Genomic DNA, 16,665 nt, shown 5'->3' on the forward strand with positions numbered 1-16,665 from the left:
CAGATCGCATCAATTTAAGATGCATAGAGATTGATAACGTTGTTCAAACATGACCGCAGACCGCATTCAGTGTGGCAAATCCTTAATCGTTGCTTCAAGTACAAAAATAATGTTTTGACCCAAAGTTACTTTATAAAGGCTCTTACGCCCGTATACTTACTTGAAACAGCAAATCAAACGCACAGCGTTGAATAGAGGCGATTGGTTCATGTGTCACTCTGTGCGTCCACGCGCACTGTGAGACCTCATAGTAATGTTTGTGGATACGGGCGTTATTCTAAAACGATACTCGCAATGATTCGCACCTGAGGTTGATTCAATTTCAATAATTAGACCAATCAAAGGCTTGAATCATCATTTCAGTTGCAAGACTGTAAGAGCGCTTTCACATTCAGGCGAATCCATCAGCGCGACAAACGCACGACAGTCGCCGATTTTCATGTTACTTTAAATATGACAATGGATGCCTGCCTTTGCATTATAAAAACGCCGCTGTCGCGCATCTAACACCCCAATGTGAAAGCGGTTTATGTAAGCTGGTCTTAAACAATTACACAAAATAAAAATACTATAATAATTATACAGTTAGAGTAGGCGCACACCGTTGATTTTTAGTTGGCCGATAGTTGTGCCCGATTTTACATTGTATGAAGAATCGGCCAAATCGAATCGGCGTAGTGTGCGCACTCCCATACATGCCCATACTGATCAACTGCCCGACTAAACTATCGGCCGACGAAAAATCAACGGTGTGCGCCTACTCAGACTGTAAGATAATGTAACATTCTATTTTGAAGCGCTGATCGTTAAATTAAATGTTAATGAACAGGGGACGTAGCGTGAGTTTACGTCGTATGTCGACTGCGTAAAAGTGACATTAAATGTATGACGGATTGTACAGCGCCCCTAGCGGGAAACGTTCAAAAACTAAAATTTCCATTCATTTTTTGATGTAGACTCACACTAACCCCTCTGAAGACATGAGACTAAAAATCAAATGAAAGGCACAGAATTAGACAAATAATATTTGCTAACTTATACAAAATGAAATTAAATGACACTTTAAACTTTTCACAAGCAAACACTTGCCTGTACATAGTCTTATGTACATATCCATTACACTAGTATAAAATATAGTTATTTACTATAACTCTGTTAATATACACACATTATATATTCCCGTAGTTTAGTATATTTGTATTGATTTTACCATGATTTATCCGTTAATATTACTGAATTGTCTCACCAACGTACGAAGGACGGTCTTATCAATTTACAAGTAGTTTCTTCAATGTAACGTCTATTTAAATTTTTATGACACATTTTTATATTGAGCTACAATTTATTCGTTAATTTCTAAATCACTTTCAAATCACTTTTCTTTAACACAGAATACTGTGTTTCTCATAACTCTCACTTCGATAATTCATCAGATATTTCAACATCATCATACGGTAAACACACTCTATCTATGTTATAATGGCCAAACGAATATTTTAAATAGTAATACTCATGGTAAATTGAGCAAGGCTCATTATGTTCTTTATTATCCGTGCGCAAAGTTCAAATTCCCAACTGCTGTCCATAATAAATTTCTCTTGGTATACTGAGTTTAACCAATATCTTAACAGTAATAGGTATTTTCAAGTACCTTACTGATTATCAACAAAAAAACGGTAATTTATACTGTTCTTAGTGTCCATTTTCCCCCAGGACAAACTTGACCTTCACTGGTTGGGTTATCGGCGGTCAAGCTGTAGATCCTGGCTGCACAGGAGTTGCAGCGGTGGGAACGAGAGGTGGGAATAGTCCCGTAGTGTCCATTTTTATAAGCTCAAACTATCATTGGCCCACTGTTTTGATGAATTACTCCAGTTTCACTGTTAGTATAGTGTAGCTCTTATTGTGTCAGCAATATGGCACCAAATTGCATAATACTTCTGTCACTGAAGATACTGTTACGATGGATCCATGTACCATATGTTCGGGGATTCCATTCTTCCATATCCCAGTTTAGTACTGTCACCCTATTGGTAGATCTTGTTTTTTGCTGAACGCCTTGGTGATATGATGAGACACTAAACTCATCTTCTTTCAAATGCCGCAAAACCAGACACAAAAAAAGGTTTGTTGACTTATGTATAGGTCAACTATACTTCATTTAATGTTGAACTGTTTTAGTCACTATTCTTTAACACCGCACTTTAACACTGTGCCAGCCATCGTAAGTCACACACGTGGGTTTGATGGCCACTTGTAACCGCACTACTGTCACTGTACACAGCATCGCTGAATCACTGTCGCACACTGCTAGCAAGCAATACGTTGCGCTGGTTCTACAGTCCACTGTCATTAGGCCAGTCCTTCACGAAAGGGGGTTCAGTCACGAAAAATCACAGTCACACAAGGGGGTTATCAATCTATTTTATAAGGGGTTAATTGATCAGTCAGTCACTCACATATTAGGGGTTATCAGTCAGTCATACAAGGGGTTACTCGTCATTCGTTCAAGGGGTTACTCGTAATTCATTCAAGGGGTTATTCATCAGTCAGTCAGTCAAACACAAGTAGTTATAAAGTTGTATAGCAGGTTTTTTTCAGCATTCACACAAGAAGTAATCTGTCAGTAACATGGGCTGTTTTCACTCATTCACACACAAGGGGTTATCACTCAGTCGCATAGTGGCAAGCCAGTCTAACAAGGAAGATTTTGTCACCTCAGAAGTGCGGCGAGAACAGGTTAGTCAGTGGCATAAGGGGTTGTCTATAAGTCACGGAAGGGGATGTCTATATGTCGCACAAGGGGTTGTCACTAAGTCGCACAAGGGGTTGTCACTCAATCGTACAAGGGGTAATCACTAAGTCGCACAAGGGGTTGTCACTAAGTCGCACAGTTTTCAGACAGTGGCCAGCAGTCCAATGCAGCTTATCAGCGCCATTATTTCGTCTGCTTGGGGCACAGAAAGCAGACAGCGGTTGTGTCAGCGCCACAACGCGGCGCGCTGGCAGAAAGGTCTGTCATTAAGTCGCACAAGGGGTTATCCGACAGTCGCTTAAGGGGTTATCACTAAGTCGCACAAGGGGTTGTCACTAAGTCACTCAGTAGATGCACAAGGGGTTATCATTAAGTCACTCAATTGCACAGTTATCACTCATTAACATAGTCCAGCGCCAGTTTAAACACAGTGTCTAGCCATCCAGTCCAGCACATTTTTCCCAGCGTGTCTGGACAGCAGACAGCGGTTGTGTCAGCGCCACAGCGCGGCGCGCTGGCAGTGCGGCAGCGCGCAGGCGGCGCCTCAGCAGTGCGGCGGGAACAGGTGTTATGTCACTCACTCATACAGTCGCACAGGGGGTTGTCTATAAGTCACGCAGCAGTCCAATGTAGCTTATCAGCACCATTACTTCGGATAGTCAGTGGCACAAGGTTCTCTCACACAGTCGTACAAGGGGATGTCTATAAGTCGCACAAGGGGTTGTCACTAAGTCTCACAAGGCGTTTTAAGGGGTTATCACTAAGTCGCACAATTATCACTCATTTACACAGTACAGCGTCGGTTTATAGTCGCACAGTTAACCGACTAGAAATCGTAGCTCATCGACACAGCTGCTGGCACTCCGTGACAGCAGACAGCGGTTGTGTCAGCGCCACAGCGCGGCGCGCTGGCAGTCACTAACTCACACAGTCGCACAGGGAGTTGTCTATAAGTCGCACAAGGGGTTCTAAGGGGTTATCCGTCAGTCGCACAAGGGGTAATCATTAAGTCACTCAGTAATCACTCAATTGCACAGTTATCACTCATTAACACAGTCCAGCGCCAGTTTATTGACAGTGTCTAGCCAGCCAGTCCAACACCGTCTTCTCAGTGTGTCCAGCGTGTCTGGACAGCAGACAGCGGTTGTGTCAGCGCCACAGCGCGGCGCGCTGGCAGTGCGGCAGCGCGCAGGCGGCGCCTCAGCAGTGCGGCGGGAACAGGTGTTATGTCACTCACTCATACAGTCGCACAGGGGTTTGTCTATAAGTCGCACAAGGGGTTACCCGTCAGTCGCACAAGGGGTTGTCACTAAGTCGCACTTTTTTTTCAGACAGTGGCCAGCAGTCCAATGCAGCTTATCAGCGCCATTATTTCGTCTGCTTGGGGCACAGAAAGCAGACAGCGGTTGTGTCAGCGCCACAACGCGGCGCGCTGGCAGAAAGGTCTGTCATTAAGTCGCACAAGGGGTTATCCGACAGTCGCTTAAGGGGTTATCACTAAGTCGCACAAGGGGTTGTCACTAAGTCACTCAGTAGATGCACAAGGGGTTATCATTAAGTCACTCAATTGCACAGTTATCACTCATTAACATAGTCCAGCGCCAGTTTATAGACAGTGTCTAGCCAGCCAGTCCAGCGTACTTTTCCCACAGCTGCTGGCACTCCGTGACAGCAGACAGCGGTTGTGTCAGCGCCACAGCGCGGCGCGCTGACAGTGCGGCAGCGCTCAGGCGGCGCCTCAGCAGTGCGGCGGGAACAGGTGTTATGTCACTCACTCATACAGTCGCACAGGGGGTTGTCTATAATAGTCGTAGTATAAGTCACGCAGCAGTCCAATGTAGCTTATCAGCACCATTACTTCGGATAGTCAGTGGCACAAGGTTCTCTCACACAGTCGTACAAGGGGATGTCTATAAGTCGCACAAGGGGTTGTCACTAAGTCTCACAAGGCGTTTTAAGGGGTTATCACTAAGTCGCACAGTTATCACTCATTTACACAGTCCAGCGCCGGTTTATAGTCGCACAGTTAACCGACTAGAAATCGTAGCTCATCGACACAGCTGCTGGCACTCCGTGACAGCAGACAGCGGTTGTGTCAGCGCCACAGCGCGGCGCGCTGGCAGTGCGGCAGCGCGCAGGCGGCGCCTCAGCAGTGCGGCGGGAACAGGATAGTCAATTGCACAAGTTTCTGTCACTCAGTCTCTTATGGAGTTGTCCGTTAGTCGCACATGGGGTGTCGCACAAGGGGTTGTCACTAAGCCGCACAAGGGGTTATCACTAAGCCGCACAAGGGGTAATCACTAAGTCACTCATTTCCAGCGCCAGTTTATTGACAGTGTCTAGCCATCCAGTCCAACGCTGTCTTCTCAGACTGTCTGGACAGCAGACAGCGGTTGTGTCAGCGCCACAACGCGGCGCGCTGGCAGTGCGGCAGCGCGCAGGCGGCGCCTCAGCAGTGCGGCGGGAACAGGTGTGATGTCACTCGCTCATACAGTCGCACAGGGGTTTGTCACTAAGTCGCGCAAGGGGTTATCGGTCAGTCGCACAAGGGGTTGTCACTAAGTCGCTCAAGGGGTTATTACTAAGTCGCACAAGGGGTTGTCACTAAGTCTCACAAGGCGTTTTAAGGGGTTATCACTAAGTCGCACAGTTATCACTCATTAACACACAGTGTCCATCAGTCCAGCGCCAGTTTAAAAACAGTGTCTAGCCATCCAGTCGAGCGCTGTCTTCTCAGACAGCCTGGACAGCAGACAGCGGTTGTGTCAGCGCCACAGCGCGGCGCGCTGGCAGTGCGGCAGCGCGCAGGCGGCGCCTCAGCAGTGCGGCGGGAACAGGTCGGGCTCAAGGCGCCGCACGCGCACCCGCAGCCGGTAGTGGTACTCCTTGAGGTATGCTCGCAGGCGCAGAGGGAGCGGCAGCTTCTCCACACCTGGGAGACATTTTTTTAAAGATTACTATTGCTATTAGTCATTTGTTTTTTTTTTGCACAAATTACTAACAATCCCGATAGCCTCTCGTACTAAATATGCTTGTGTCACGAGTGAGCTCACCACAATAGTCGAGAAGCAACGGGGACCGAACCCGCGTTCCCCGGATCACGAGTCAGCCAGTTTGACCCCTTCACCGCTCGGCTATCGTGGCTTCCAATTAGAAAGAATATTAGCAAACCCCTCCAGCTATGTCAAATACAGTGTAACCTTGCATAAAGTGCAACCCCGGAAAGGGGGTGAAACTACATCATAAAAGCATATTTTTATTACGGGAACGAGGGTTCGAGCCCCTTCGTCGCTCAACTGTTCTAGCACTCGTGACAAAAGCCCATTTAGCTACCATGAGGTGGACATATTGGAGGAGATATACAGGGTGGAAACGATAAGTGATCTCACTCGATTATTTCTAAACTATACAAGATATCGAAAAACTGATCCTGAAAGTGCTTCACAAGCTCTATCCAACGGTACCAATAATAGGTTACAGAATTAACTGGATCTATCCGAAAATTAAATGTTTTCAGCCTAGCAGGTAACTCGTATAAACAACTCGCTTTGGATCCGATGGCGTCTTAAAACCTGCTTACGGGAATACATACTTGTCTCCATTTATAAAATAAATGAAATAATTTATTTAAAAAACACATGCAAACAGAATATTTAATAATCATAATTTTAACGATTAACTGTTAAATAACTAATTAATGTAATGCTGTTGGTTTCTATAAATAAGTAAAATTATATGGCAGCCGAATCCACTACGTTAAGACTGGAACAGTTTATTGTACCCGCTACATCATTCAGTCATTGGAGCTCCCATTAACACCGCTCAGATTGGCATGGCATATTTGACCAATTGGCCTGCCTCCAGCACAGGGTTAGAAATTATCAAGTTTAATTACGTTTCATGATAATTATCTGATAATTATCGGATAATTATCAACAGTACATACATTTGTCATTGTTTCATAAGAAATTCTGATTCTCTTCTGAAATTCTTTATGTTTTTGGTAGCTGATTGTTGTCAAGTTATCCGCATCGCTAGTCGTATAAAGCTTGGAAAATAGATAAATATTTTGACGCTAGATAACTAGTGATTATTGTGTAGCTAAATAGACAGGTTTTAAAACTATCTATGTTGATTAACGCACACCACTAGACGCAAGTGCGGAAATACACGTACGAAAACGTCGAATACAGTTCATTTTCACGAGCGCATTTTTTTGTTATTATCACGATAACTATCGTGATAATTAATTATCATTGATAATTATCCTTTTGAACCCTGCTCCAGCACTTGCTATCGTTATTAGGAGGTCGGTCTACGTTGTGGGTGGACGGCCCACGCAGCGCTTTCATTCGTACTAATAATAATTGAAATTTATACGTACCGTCGTAGGTGGTGTGCGAGACGATCACAGCTCGGGCCAGCTGCTGCAGCGGGAAGGGCGCCGCGCGCGGCAGCGGCGCCGTCAGCATCGGCTCGAAGAACATCACGCACGCCGGATCCTGCGACATATTACATCATTTATTTATTTGTTTAAGGGCTGATTTTTCAATCCTCAGATATCTTTTATCTGAAGAATAACCTGTCATTTTGACATATTTCCCATACTGAAACTGTCAATGTGCCAAACTTATTCTTCATATAAAAGTTATCTGACGATTGAAAAATCAGCCATAAGACGTACAAAACAGGTTACAGCCAAAATATGATTTACAAATACATCATTATACAGGCTGTCCCAGAATGGGTGAATCAAACTGCTAGGGGAGGTAGCTCTACTAATGTCCTATCCCTAAAAATATGAAAAAAAAAATAAAGCGCATCCTTATGCGCCCTTATGTGTCCCTACATAAAAAATATTTGTAGTATCTGGCTATAATCGTACCGCCAACATCGTATTTTATAAATATGAAACTAGCTTACCACCCGCGGCTTCGCCCACGTGAAAAAAGGGCTGTTTTTAGGGTTTACCCGGAATTTGTTCTATTTTTTCTCGCCGTAAAAACCATCTTTGGACTTCAACAAACATTAAAAAAAAAGGATTGGTAAAATTGGACCAGGCGTTGTTGAGTTATGCTACGGTAATAATATCATATAGTATTACCAGAGTAAATACAAACGCACACACTGACAAAATTCGGCGCATCTCCCCGCTAATCCACGTTAAATTTTGTCAGTGTGTGCGTGCGCGCCGCATACGTGTTGGCGCGCTCACATACAAACCGCGTTCGGTGCGTTTCTATGAAGATAACCTACTCATTTGTATTTACTTTGGTATTACCGTGGTTATGCGCTTACCAAACACATTTTGCGATTCATTTTTATATTAAAGAAGATAATAATAAAGCACCCACAAACCTTATAATGCTCAATAAGCCCAGTGACAGTAGGCGCGGCGAAAACAGCGGGATCGTGGGAATCAAAGCTGAACCGATGCTGATAGTGCTCGATGCGCGCGTGAAGCGAGCGGCCGTACTTGCGGAACGAGACGGAGAATAGGTGCTCCTCTTGCGCCGAGTCGCGGAGGAGGAACGTGCCTGCAATGATAAGATAAGATAATAATAAATAATAATAATTAATTGTTTATTTGTCACCACATACAATACATATAAAACAATAAGAATATTATTAACAATCAAGAAATTGTGGCAGGTTAATACCTGAATTAGGAAAATTCCTGTTGCTCAGAATATTAACCCTCCACCCCATACAAGAAGTATTAAAGTTTATATAAATTACTGAGCATAAAATAATCTGTACAATAAATTAAATTAAATTAAAATCTTCTAATCTTATACTTAATAATATAAGACATTAGATATACACATACTAACTGATAAATTTTACTCAGCATAATCGTTCGTTTCAGGCCTTTCCCAAGGTTTTCCAGTGAATTCAACATAATAAATATTACAAAAAAGTTTCAGTACACATTTCTTAAAAATATGCTGGAGAAAGTAGAACATTCGTACTAGAGAATATGGAACGTTCGTCCCGGAGAAAATGGAACGTTCGTCCGGGAGAAATAAGAACATTCGTCCGGCAGAAATAAGAACATTGGTCCGGCAGAAATAAGAACATTCGTCCGGGAGAAATAAGAACATTCGTCCGGGAGAAATAAGAACATTCGTCCGGGAGAAATAAGAACATTCGTCCGGGAGAAATAAGAACATTCGTTCAGGAGAAAATGGAACGTTCGTCAAGGAGAAAATGGAACGTTCGTCCTTGAAAAGGAGAAAGTAGAACGTTCGTCCTTGAAAAGGAGAAAGTAGAACGTTCGTCCTTGAAAAGGAGAAAGTAGAACGTTCGTCCTTGAAAAGGAGAAAGTAGAACGTTCGTCCTTGAAAAGGAGAAAGTAGAACGTTCGTCCTTGAAAAGGAGAAAGTGGAACATTCGTCCCTGAGAAAGAGAAAACGGAACATTCGTCCTAGAGAAAGAGAAAACGGAACATTCGTCCTCGAGAAAGAGAAAACGGAACATTCGTCCTCGAGAAAGAGAAAACGGAACATTCGTCCTCGAGAAAGAGAAAACCGAACATTCGTCCCTGAGAAAGAGAAAACCGAACATTCGTCCCTGAGAAAGAGAAAATGGAACAACGTCCTGGAAAAATTAAATGTCTGTTCGTCTAAATTCTTTATAATTTATTCTACTTATTTATTTATAACTAGCTAACCCGGCGAACTCTGTTCCGCCTTAAAGGCAATAAATAAGCCTTCGCAATTTTTCCTTACTTGCTCACCGTTTAGACCTACCCTGGACTACGACAAACATTTTAAAACCAAAATCAGCTCAATCGGCCCCGACGTTCTCGAGTTTTGATCAGACTAACGAACAGCAATTCATTTTTATTTAGATAGATAGATAAATTGCACATAAAACAGTGTAATAAGGCGGACTTAATGCCTTTCGGCAAGGTTGTAATGATGATGTATTGTCATACCCTCGGGCTTGTTATCCAGCAGCCGCTCCGCCTCGTAGCGATCCATCTTGCCCCAGTAGAACGAACACGCCGTGATCTGCTGGAGGTCCGGTACCAAGCAATGGATGTAGTCCACCTGTAAAATAGACAATGATTGTAAGCCACCAGCGTATAGATGACCCACGCTGAACTGTCCCACCAAACTCAATGACAGGGGGGCGCTACCATCGTTCAACTATATGGTTTCCAACATGGCAAAAATCTAAACCAGCGATCCGGTATTGACGGTGGCGCCCCACTGTCAATGTCATCGACAGGACAGTCCAGCCCCCTTAGACAAAACGCACTTTTTGATCGAATCGAAAATCGAATCCGTCAAAACTCCATACAAAAAAGGGGCTTTTCGACCACTTTTCGACTGGTTTGCGATTATAATTTGCACTTTGTCTAGACCCACAGTATTTTGGAACTATATGCACGGAATACTTTTTAACTGACAGGATGTCAAACGAAGTTTTTAATGTAAATCAAACCTAAGAGAAAAACCTCTACCACGGAGGTTTTACGCGTCGGCAACAATGATGATTTATAAAATCAATAGAATGGACCGAAACAAAGGGCAGGGCAATTTCTCCACACCATTCTGACATATTCCAGGTCTCCTGGCATTTCCCCAGACCCACAAGTCATTTTACCCTCCTTCCCCCAGACATTTTTTCTACACCCCCTGACTTTTCCATACCCTGACATATTTATCTTCCTTGTGACATTATTCTCCCTTTCCCCTGAATTTTTTTTACGCTCCCATGATATCTTCTTACGCCCCTTTGTCATTTATCTACACTCCCCCTCCTACATGGGAAATTCTACTACACAGGTTTCGTTTTTCCTTCTATACTATAGAACCTTAAAAGAACCTTTAAAGAGATAAGTAGGATAGATACGGTCTTGGTCCCTGCTATTAATTTTAATTTTATTTTATTGACAAAGATATACTCAAAACATCTTTACAAAACAAATAATGCATGCAAAGATGACAAGACCAATACAATACAGTTTTTTCAAATTCAAATTCTTTATTTGCTTATAAATAGGGTAAATACATAAGTGGTGGATGGTATTTTATAAAAGTGCAGTCCTATTTAGCCAATGTCAGTTAGCATGCAAATTATAGATTAGGTAAATGTTGATTGGTATTACATATTATTATTATTAAATGTCGATTGATGTTACATACTATTAAATGTCGATTGGTATTACATAATTATTAAATGTCGATTAACATTAAATATCTTATTAATATTGATTTTCAGTAGTAAGTATCCACATTTATAGTAGAATACAATATTAGTCAGTATTACATTAAGAGTCATGACGTCACAAACACAAACAATCAAATACAAGCAAATTAAACCCTGCATCGACTAATGATTATAAATTATTATTCCTTATATTTTAAAAATTCAATCGAGTAAAAGCTTCTTTCCAAAAGCCACGTGCGCAAAGCTGACTTGAATCGATTTATATGCAGTTCTTTAAAGCGATTTGGTATCTTGTTATAAATTGTTTTACACATAGAATAACAGTATCCTTCTAAAAGTGAGTAAGATAGATAAAATATACAGACCTGGGTGTGCACTTTCGCCGGCGGCTGCGGCTGCGGCGCCGCGTGCGCCCGTAACAACAACGCGCGGATTTCCTCGCCACACACCACCTGTGCAAGGAGAATAATCATTTATAGTCCGATTTTTAATTCGACGGAATTCTGACAGCTGTCATTTTTTGACAATTCAGATGTAATAAGCCTTTTTTGCTTTGAATTATTAATAAATAATATGAAATGAAATTTCATCAACTACAACTTACAAGAATGAACTATTGTTTGTTTCGTGAGAATTCAATATACACTAATTATTATGTACATTTTAGAGAATAAATAGAAAAAAAAACGTGTTTTTAACACAGTAAAACAACATATTAACATAAACGAAAATATGTATTGATCCTCAATCATCATTATCGTCATCATAATCAACTTGGATTATAAAATTGGCATCTTGTTAAGAGCGTTGTCACATTTTTCATGCAGAAATCGAGAATTTGGCAGATTTCGAAATGATTTTAGTCATATAATTTATTGTTATAGCTTCTTTTGACTTATATCATCGTAATTATCATACGTTTTTACGGAATGTCTATTGACAAAATCTCGTTCAAATTGGATTTTTGCCTACGAAAACAGCGAATTTCGAAAGCCCGATTTCCAGATAACTCGCGAAGGCACAACTTTGAACTAATATTACAACAAATTTATTTCTAAGNTAAAACATAAATTCTTTCAAACCCATCAACTTATTACTTTACTCAATTTAAAGATTAAAAACTTGTCGCGGGATTTACTAGTGTAAAAAATACATTAATTACGTAACTTGATTTTGCTAAAAGTCTGATCTGAGAAAAAATCAAATAGGTAAATTATACATTATTTCTTTATTATTATGTATGATGTACTGTCTTAGGTACGATACAACTACGGATTAAGATCGTTTAGTCGACGCAGCGTTGAAATTGTACAGATAAATGCAGTTTGCGCACTCACTACGCGACGTCAAGCAATAAAAACCTAAAATTCGAATGCCAACTTTTTGCAACAACGCTCTTAAATTGATTATTTTATGAAGCTAAGATTTTATTAACAAAAGGATTTTCATAAAAAAGGTTTGTAACCCATGGATTATTGGCCAGGGAGTCCAGTAATAGAAAAATAATTTCCCAATTTTTTTTGTAACTTCTAAAATATGATAATAAAAATTCAAATAACCATTTTGAAATGATCAGTACATTTTTAAGCCTTAGTTTTTTAAGTGAAACCTTAAATTCAAGAAAGGATTATTTTTTAATTTGTGAAAATGCTCTCCATCCTTAGTGGGAATGTTTCAATGTTGGAAACACTTCTGAAATGTCAAAATTCCGTCGAATTAAAAATCAGAGTTTACATGGGAAATACACAGGAAATATCGATATCAAGGTGTTCGCGCACGGCGCATTCCACCGTTTCCACCCCTCGCCGGAGGTACGCGCAACACTAATGCCTCCAAACAGGAAGTGCAGTACCGCACTAGCGAGACGCCGGCCATTTATTTTATTTATTTATTTATTTAAGGACAGCTAACAAGACATACACAATTAACAGGAAAAAAAAACATAGAAAACAATACGTGTTTATAGTGTAGCCTTAATTAAAAGCTGCCACGACATGTGCATAGATTGCGTGGAAGCGTAGTATCGACTACTGGCCATTTTCAAACCAACTCTCGAGCGCGAAACTCACTTTTTTCCACTTTTGCTCTTTATACCATGTAAAACCTTCAACCTAGAAGATTATAGACTGAATCCTTAAAAAAGGACTTTCATTTAAAATCCTTAGCATAAGGTTAAAATCAAATCGTTTATTTATCAAGTCAATAGTTGTCAAGCTAAACACCCATAGTGTGAAATTGTCCAAAGATTTATTTATTTATTTATGAAAGTAGGCTCTCAAAGAGCACTTTTAAAGTCCCAACTCTATCACTTCGGAACAGTAATATGCAGTGCTGAGAAGAAGCGTTATCATGATTTCTATGCTCATCGATTTGAATTTGGGACATTCTAAATGCCAAAGCCAGATTTTGTATGGAAGGTGGCGTCTTTTTTTTTTCGCGCGGCCATCGACCAAACTTTGTTTTTTGATTACAAAATAGTGTAATAAACCAAACTTACTATGACATGTATACCTCTAAACTCAGTCTGAACTGAGTTACGAGCATTAGAAGTTTGATGATTCTCATACTAGATTTGCTTTTTGCGCGCAAGTTTTGTAAGAAATTGCAACAAAATATTGCGCTATTTTTTTATTGAGCTGATTCTGCTCCACACTGATGTCTGGAGCCTATAATGGATGGTATTGTTTGTTTACACATACAATGTCACTATTTTGTTGCAATTTCTTACAAAACTTGCGCGCAGAAAGCAAATCTAGTATGTAAAATCATCAAACTTCTAACGCTTGTAACTCAGTTCAGACTGAGTTTAGAGGTATACATGTCATAGTAAGTTTGGTTTATTACACTATTTTGTGATCAAAAAACAAGGTTTGGTCGATGGCCGCGCGAAAAAAAAAGACGCCACCTTCCATACAAAATCTGGCATTGCCATTTAGTTTAGGGGTTGTAATTCACACACTGAAAACCAGCGTCGTGGCCTCCCTCACCGGGGGCCACGGCATATGCTGAGTGGAGTCCATTGCGATGGGCATCGCTGTGCGACAGGGTGGCACTGCTTAGTTTACTTGCTCATTCATTGTATGTTTTATGTCACCTCTGTCTTTGCTTTTTTTTTTATTTTACGTCTTTTGTGATGTCCATGGCAATAAATGTTTCTTTCTTTCTTTTTAATTCAGTCAGTCACCTGGAAATGCGGATGCAGTCGGATGGAGCCGTCCGCCGGCTGAGCCAAGTCGTTGCGGCGCTCCGAAGACGCTTCTCCGTCCGCCCTGCAAGGACAATGATACGATAAAGAATGATGACACTAATTAAACTTTTCAGTAAATTACCACAAACTGTTGTAGAATTGCCCATTCATAAAGGACATCATCCACGTTTCATATATTTTTGGTCCAAAATCAAAAGTGCCGGCCAACAAAAAAAAGTGCTGTATTCTGACAGAATACGTCCGCCTTAGCATTTGTTACTATGGCACCAAAGCCGTAGCTCCACTGTGCGTCGAGTATTTGAGATCTAAAAGTCATCGACTATTCATAGTGGTGCTACAGCTTTGGTGCCATAGTAATAAATGCTAAGGCGGACGTATTCTATCAGAATACAGCACTTTTATTTTTTGGCCGGCACTTTTGATTTTGGACCAAAATGGATGATGTCCTTTAAAGCACATATCAAAAGCACCTTAATGAAAAAGGGCTACTATAAAGTTGATGATTATATAAAAGATAAAAATGTTTGGAATGTTTAACTACCTAGCTCGCATCAATACTTATGACTATAATTTGTATATTTTAAAGACTGTAAAACCTTGAAAAGGAGGCTGACAAATAGTGACTGAGTTTCTTGCGCTGCTTCTTCTCAGCACTGGCCCATTTATTGTCCCGAAGCAGTGGTAGGGTTAATATTGGGACGTGTAAAAGTGTTTTTTAAAAGCCCATTTGCAAAAATAAATGAATTTTAATGTGATCCGCAAGAAATCTTTTTATAGAGTAACTAGCTTTCCGCCCGTGGCTTCGCCCGCGTGGAATTTTGTCTGTCACAGAAAAACTTTATCACCAGGATAAAAACTATCCTATGTCCTTTCCCGGGACTCGAAACTATCTCTATGCCAAATTTCATCAAAATCGGTAGGCGTGAAAGCGACACAGACAGACAGAGTTACTTTCGCATTTATAATACTAAGTAGGGATTATTTCTACGTTTGCGTGAGAGAAAAGATAATATTCGTCCTTCAGAAAGTGAAACGTCCATCCATCCATAAAGAATATTTGTCACTGGAAGAAATGTCTTTACATTGAGTTAAGCTAACCCAAGCTTTCAAGCATATTTTTTAATTCCTTCTTAATGCTGAGCGGGCGCGTTTTTGGCACAAAAATATGCGTGTATACTTACTTTTAAGTCCCTTTGTTCTTTTTAGATTTTCTTTTTGTCAAAGTTTTTCTTATCCTTAACACGACGCCAATGGGTTCATTTAATAAACGCTGATTAATCACATAATATTAAGATTACGATTGTAATATATTTAGTACGGAAAGGTTTAGAAGGGTATACTTACGTGCGAGGCGCGACAGATAGCACGTAAACCTCCGCTGTGGGCTCGCCGTTGGTACGACGAAAAGCGTCACCGTCTGGGAAAAAATATTTATTATTATTTATTATTAAATAAATATGCCTTGTCGTAAAGGTAGCAGGGAAGCGCTGGACGCAGGCCGCTACCAATCGATCAACGTGGAAAGCATTGGGGGAGGCCTATGTTCAGCAGTGGACGTCCTATGGCTGAAATGATGATGATGATGTTGCCTTGTCTACGCACGGACATTGCCCGCGGGCAGCGAGCGGGCGGCGAGCGTTCGGCGAACGAACGAGCAATGTTCGGTTCGCGAGCGAACATCCACGAAGACGACCCTGACGCACTCTCTTCAACGACTTTGCACTAAACGGTCTCCTTGTCATTGTAAATTATATCGAATAGATTCTAATTTCATGATAATTATCGTGATAATAACAGATGAATAATTATCGGTTGATAATAACAAAAAAAAATGCGCTCGGGAAAATGACCTGTATTCGAAGTTTTCGAACGTGTATTTCCGCACTTGCGTCCAGTGGTGGGCGTTAACGACATCACGATAATAGGGATGTTGCCTGGGTCAAAAAGCAAGAGTTTTAATTAGTCCGTCAGTTAACTTATCAAAAAATACTCTACACGTATTTTTTACTTTTTCAAACTAATGAAAATTTAAAGATATGAAGCGCGCCAAAGTTCATAAGAAGAGGCCCGTGACGTCAATGCGTGCATAAGTGCCGCACGTTGTGACGTTGTGCGGAACTTCAACGCACCATAACTATGTAATTATTTGTTAGATTGACAAATAAAAATATATGTGTCCAATATTTTTTGATATTAAACATGACGGACTAAAAAAATTTTTTTTAAGAAACTAGCCTATTATCATGATAATTATTAGAGATNCAGGATAATTTGGAATCAAAGACTTCGTTCTAGGTATCTTCTATTGTTTTATCACTTATAAGCCATCAATACTGCAATAGAACAAAAAACAAATAAAAATTGCCATGAAAAAAAAACTAACGTAACTGGTATTGTGGGGGCCGCGCGGACCCCAACACGTGCATATCTTCGTCCTGGTGAATGATGCAGTGCTGAAACGCCTGCACCAGACGCGAGTAGTGCCGAAATGAGAATACCAAAAATGTTGGCTGCCCACGAT

The 16,665-nt window shown here is 40.9% G+C and overlaps 1 protein-coding gene across 1 annotated transcript; it reads right to left on the reverse strand.

Moving 5' to 3' along the window:
- Positions 1-3,872: 3,872 nt before the first annotated feature.
- Positions 3,873-16,058, reverse strand: LOC114350321 (suppressor of cytokine signaling 5-like). Its single transcript, XM_028301075.1, has 8 exons — positions 16,016-16,058; positions 15,489-15,561; positions 14,121-14,205; positions 11,302-11,388; positions 9,696-9,810; positions 8,114-8,292; positions 7,140-7,257; positions 3,873-5,687 (listed from the first exon to the last, which is right to left on the reverse strand). Exons 1-8 carry the CDS (start codon positions 16,056-16,058, stop codon positions 5,572-5,574), a joined length of 816 nt encoding a protein of 271 aa, XP_028156876.1. The 3' UTR covers positions 3,873-5,571.
- Positions 16,059-16,665: the final 607 nt, after the last annotated feature.

This window comes from Ostrinia furnacalis, unplaced genomic scaffold (genome assembly GCF_004193835.3).
Source record: "Ostrinia furnacalis isolate ACB-3 unplaced genomic scaffold, ASM419383v2 OfSCF0867, whole genome shotgun sequence".
In the NCBI taxonomy this organism is placed as follows: Eukaryota; Metazoa; Arthropoda; class Insecta; order Lepidoptera; family Crambidae; genus Ostrinia; species Ostrinia furnacalis.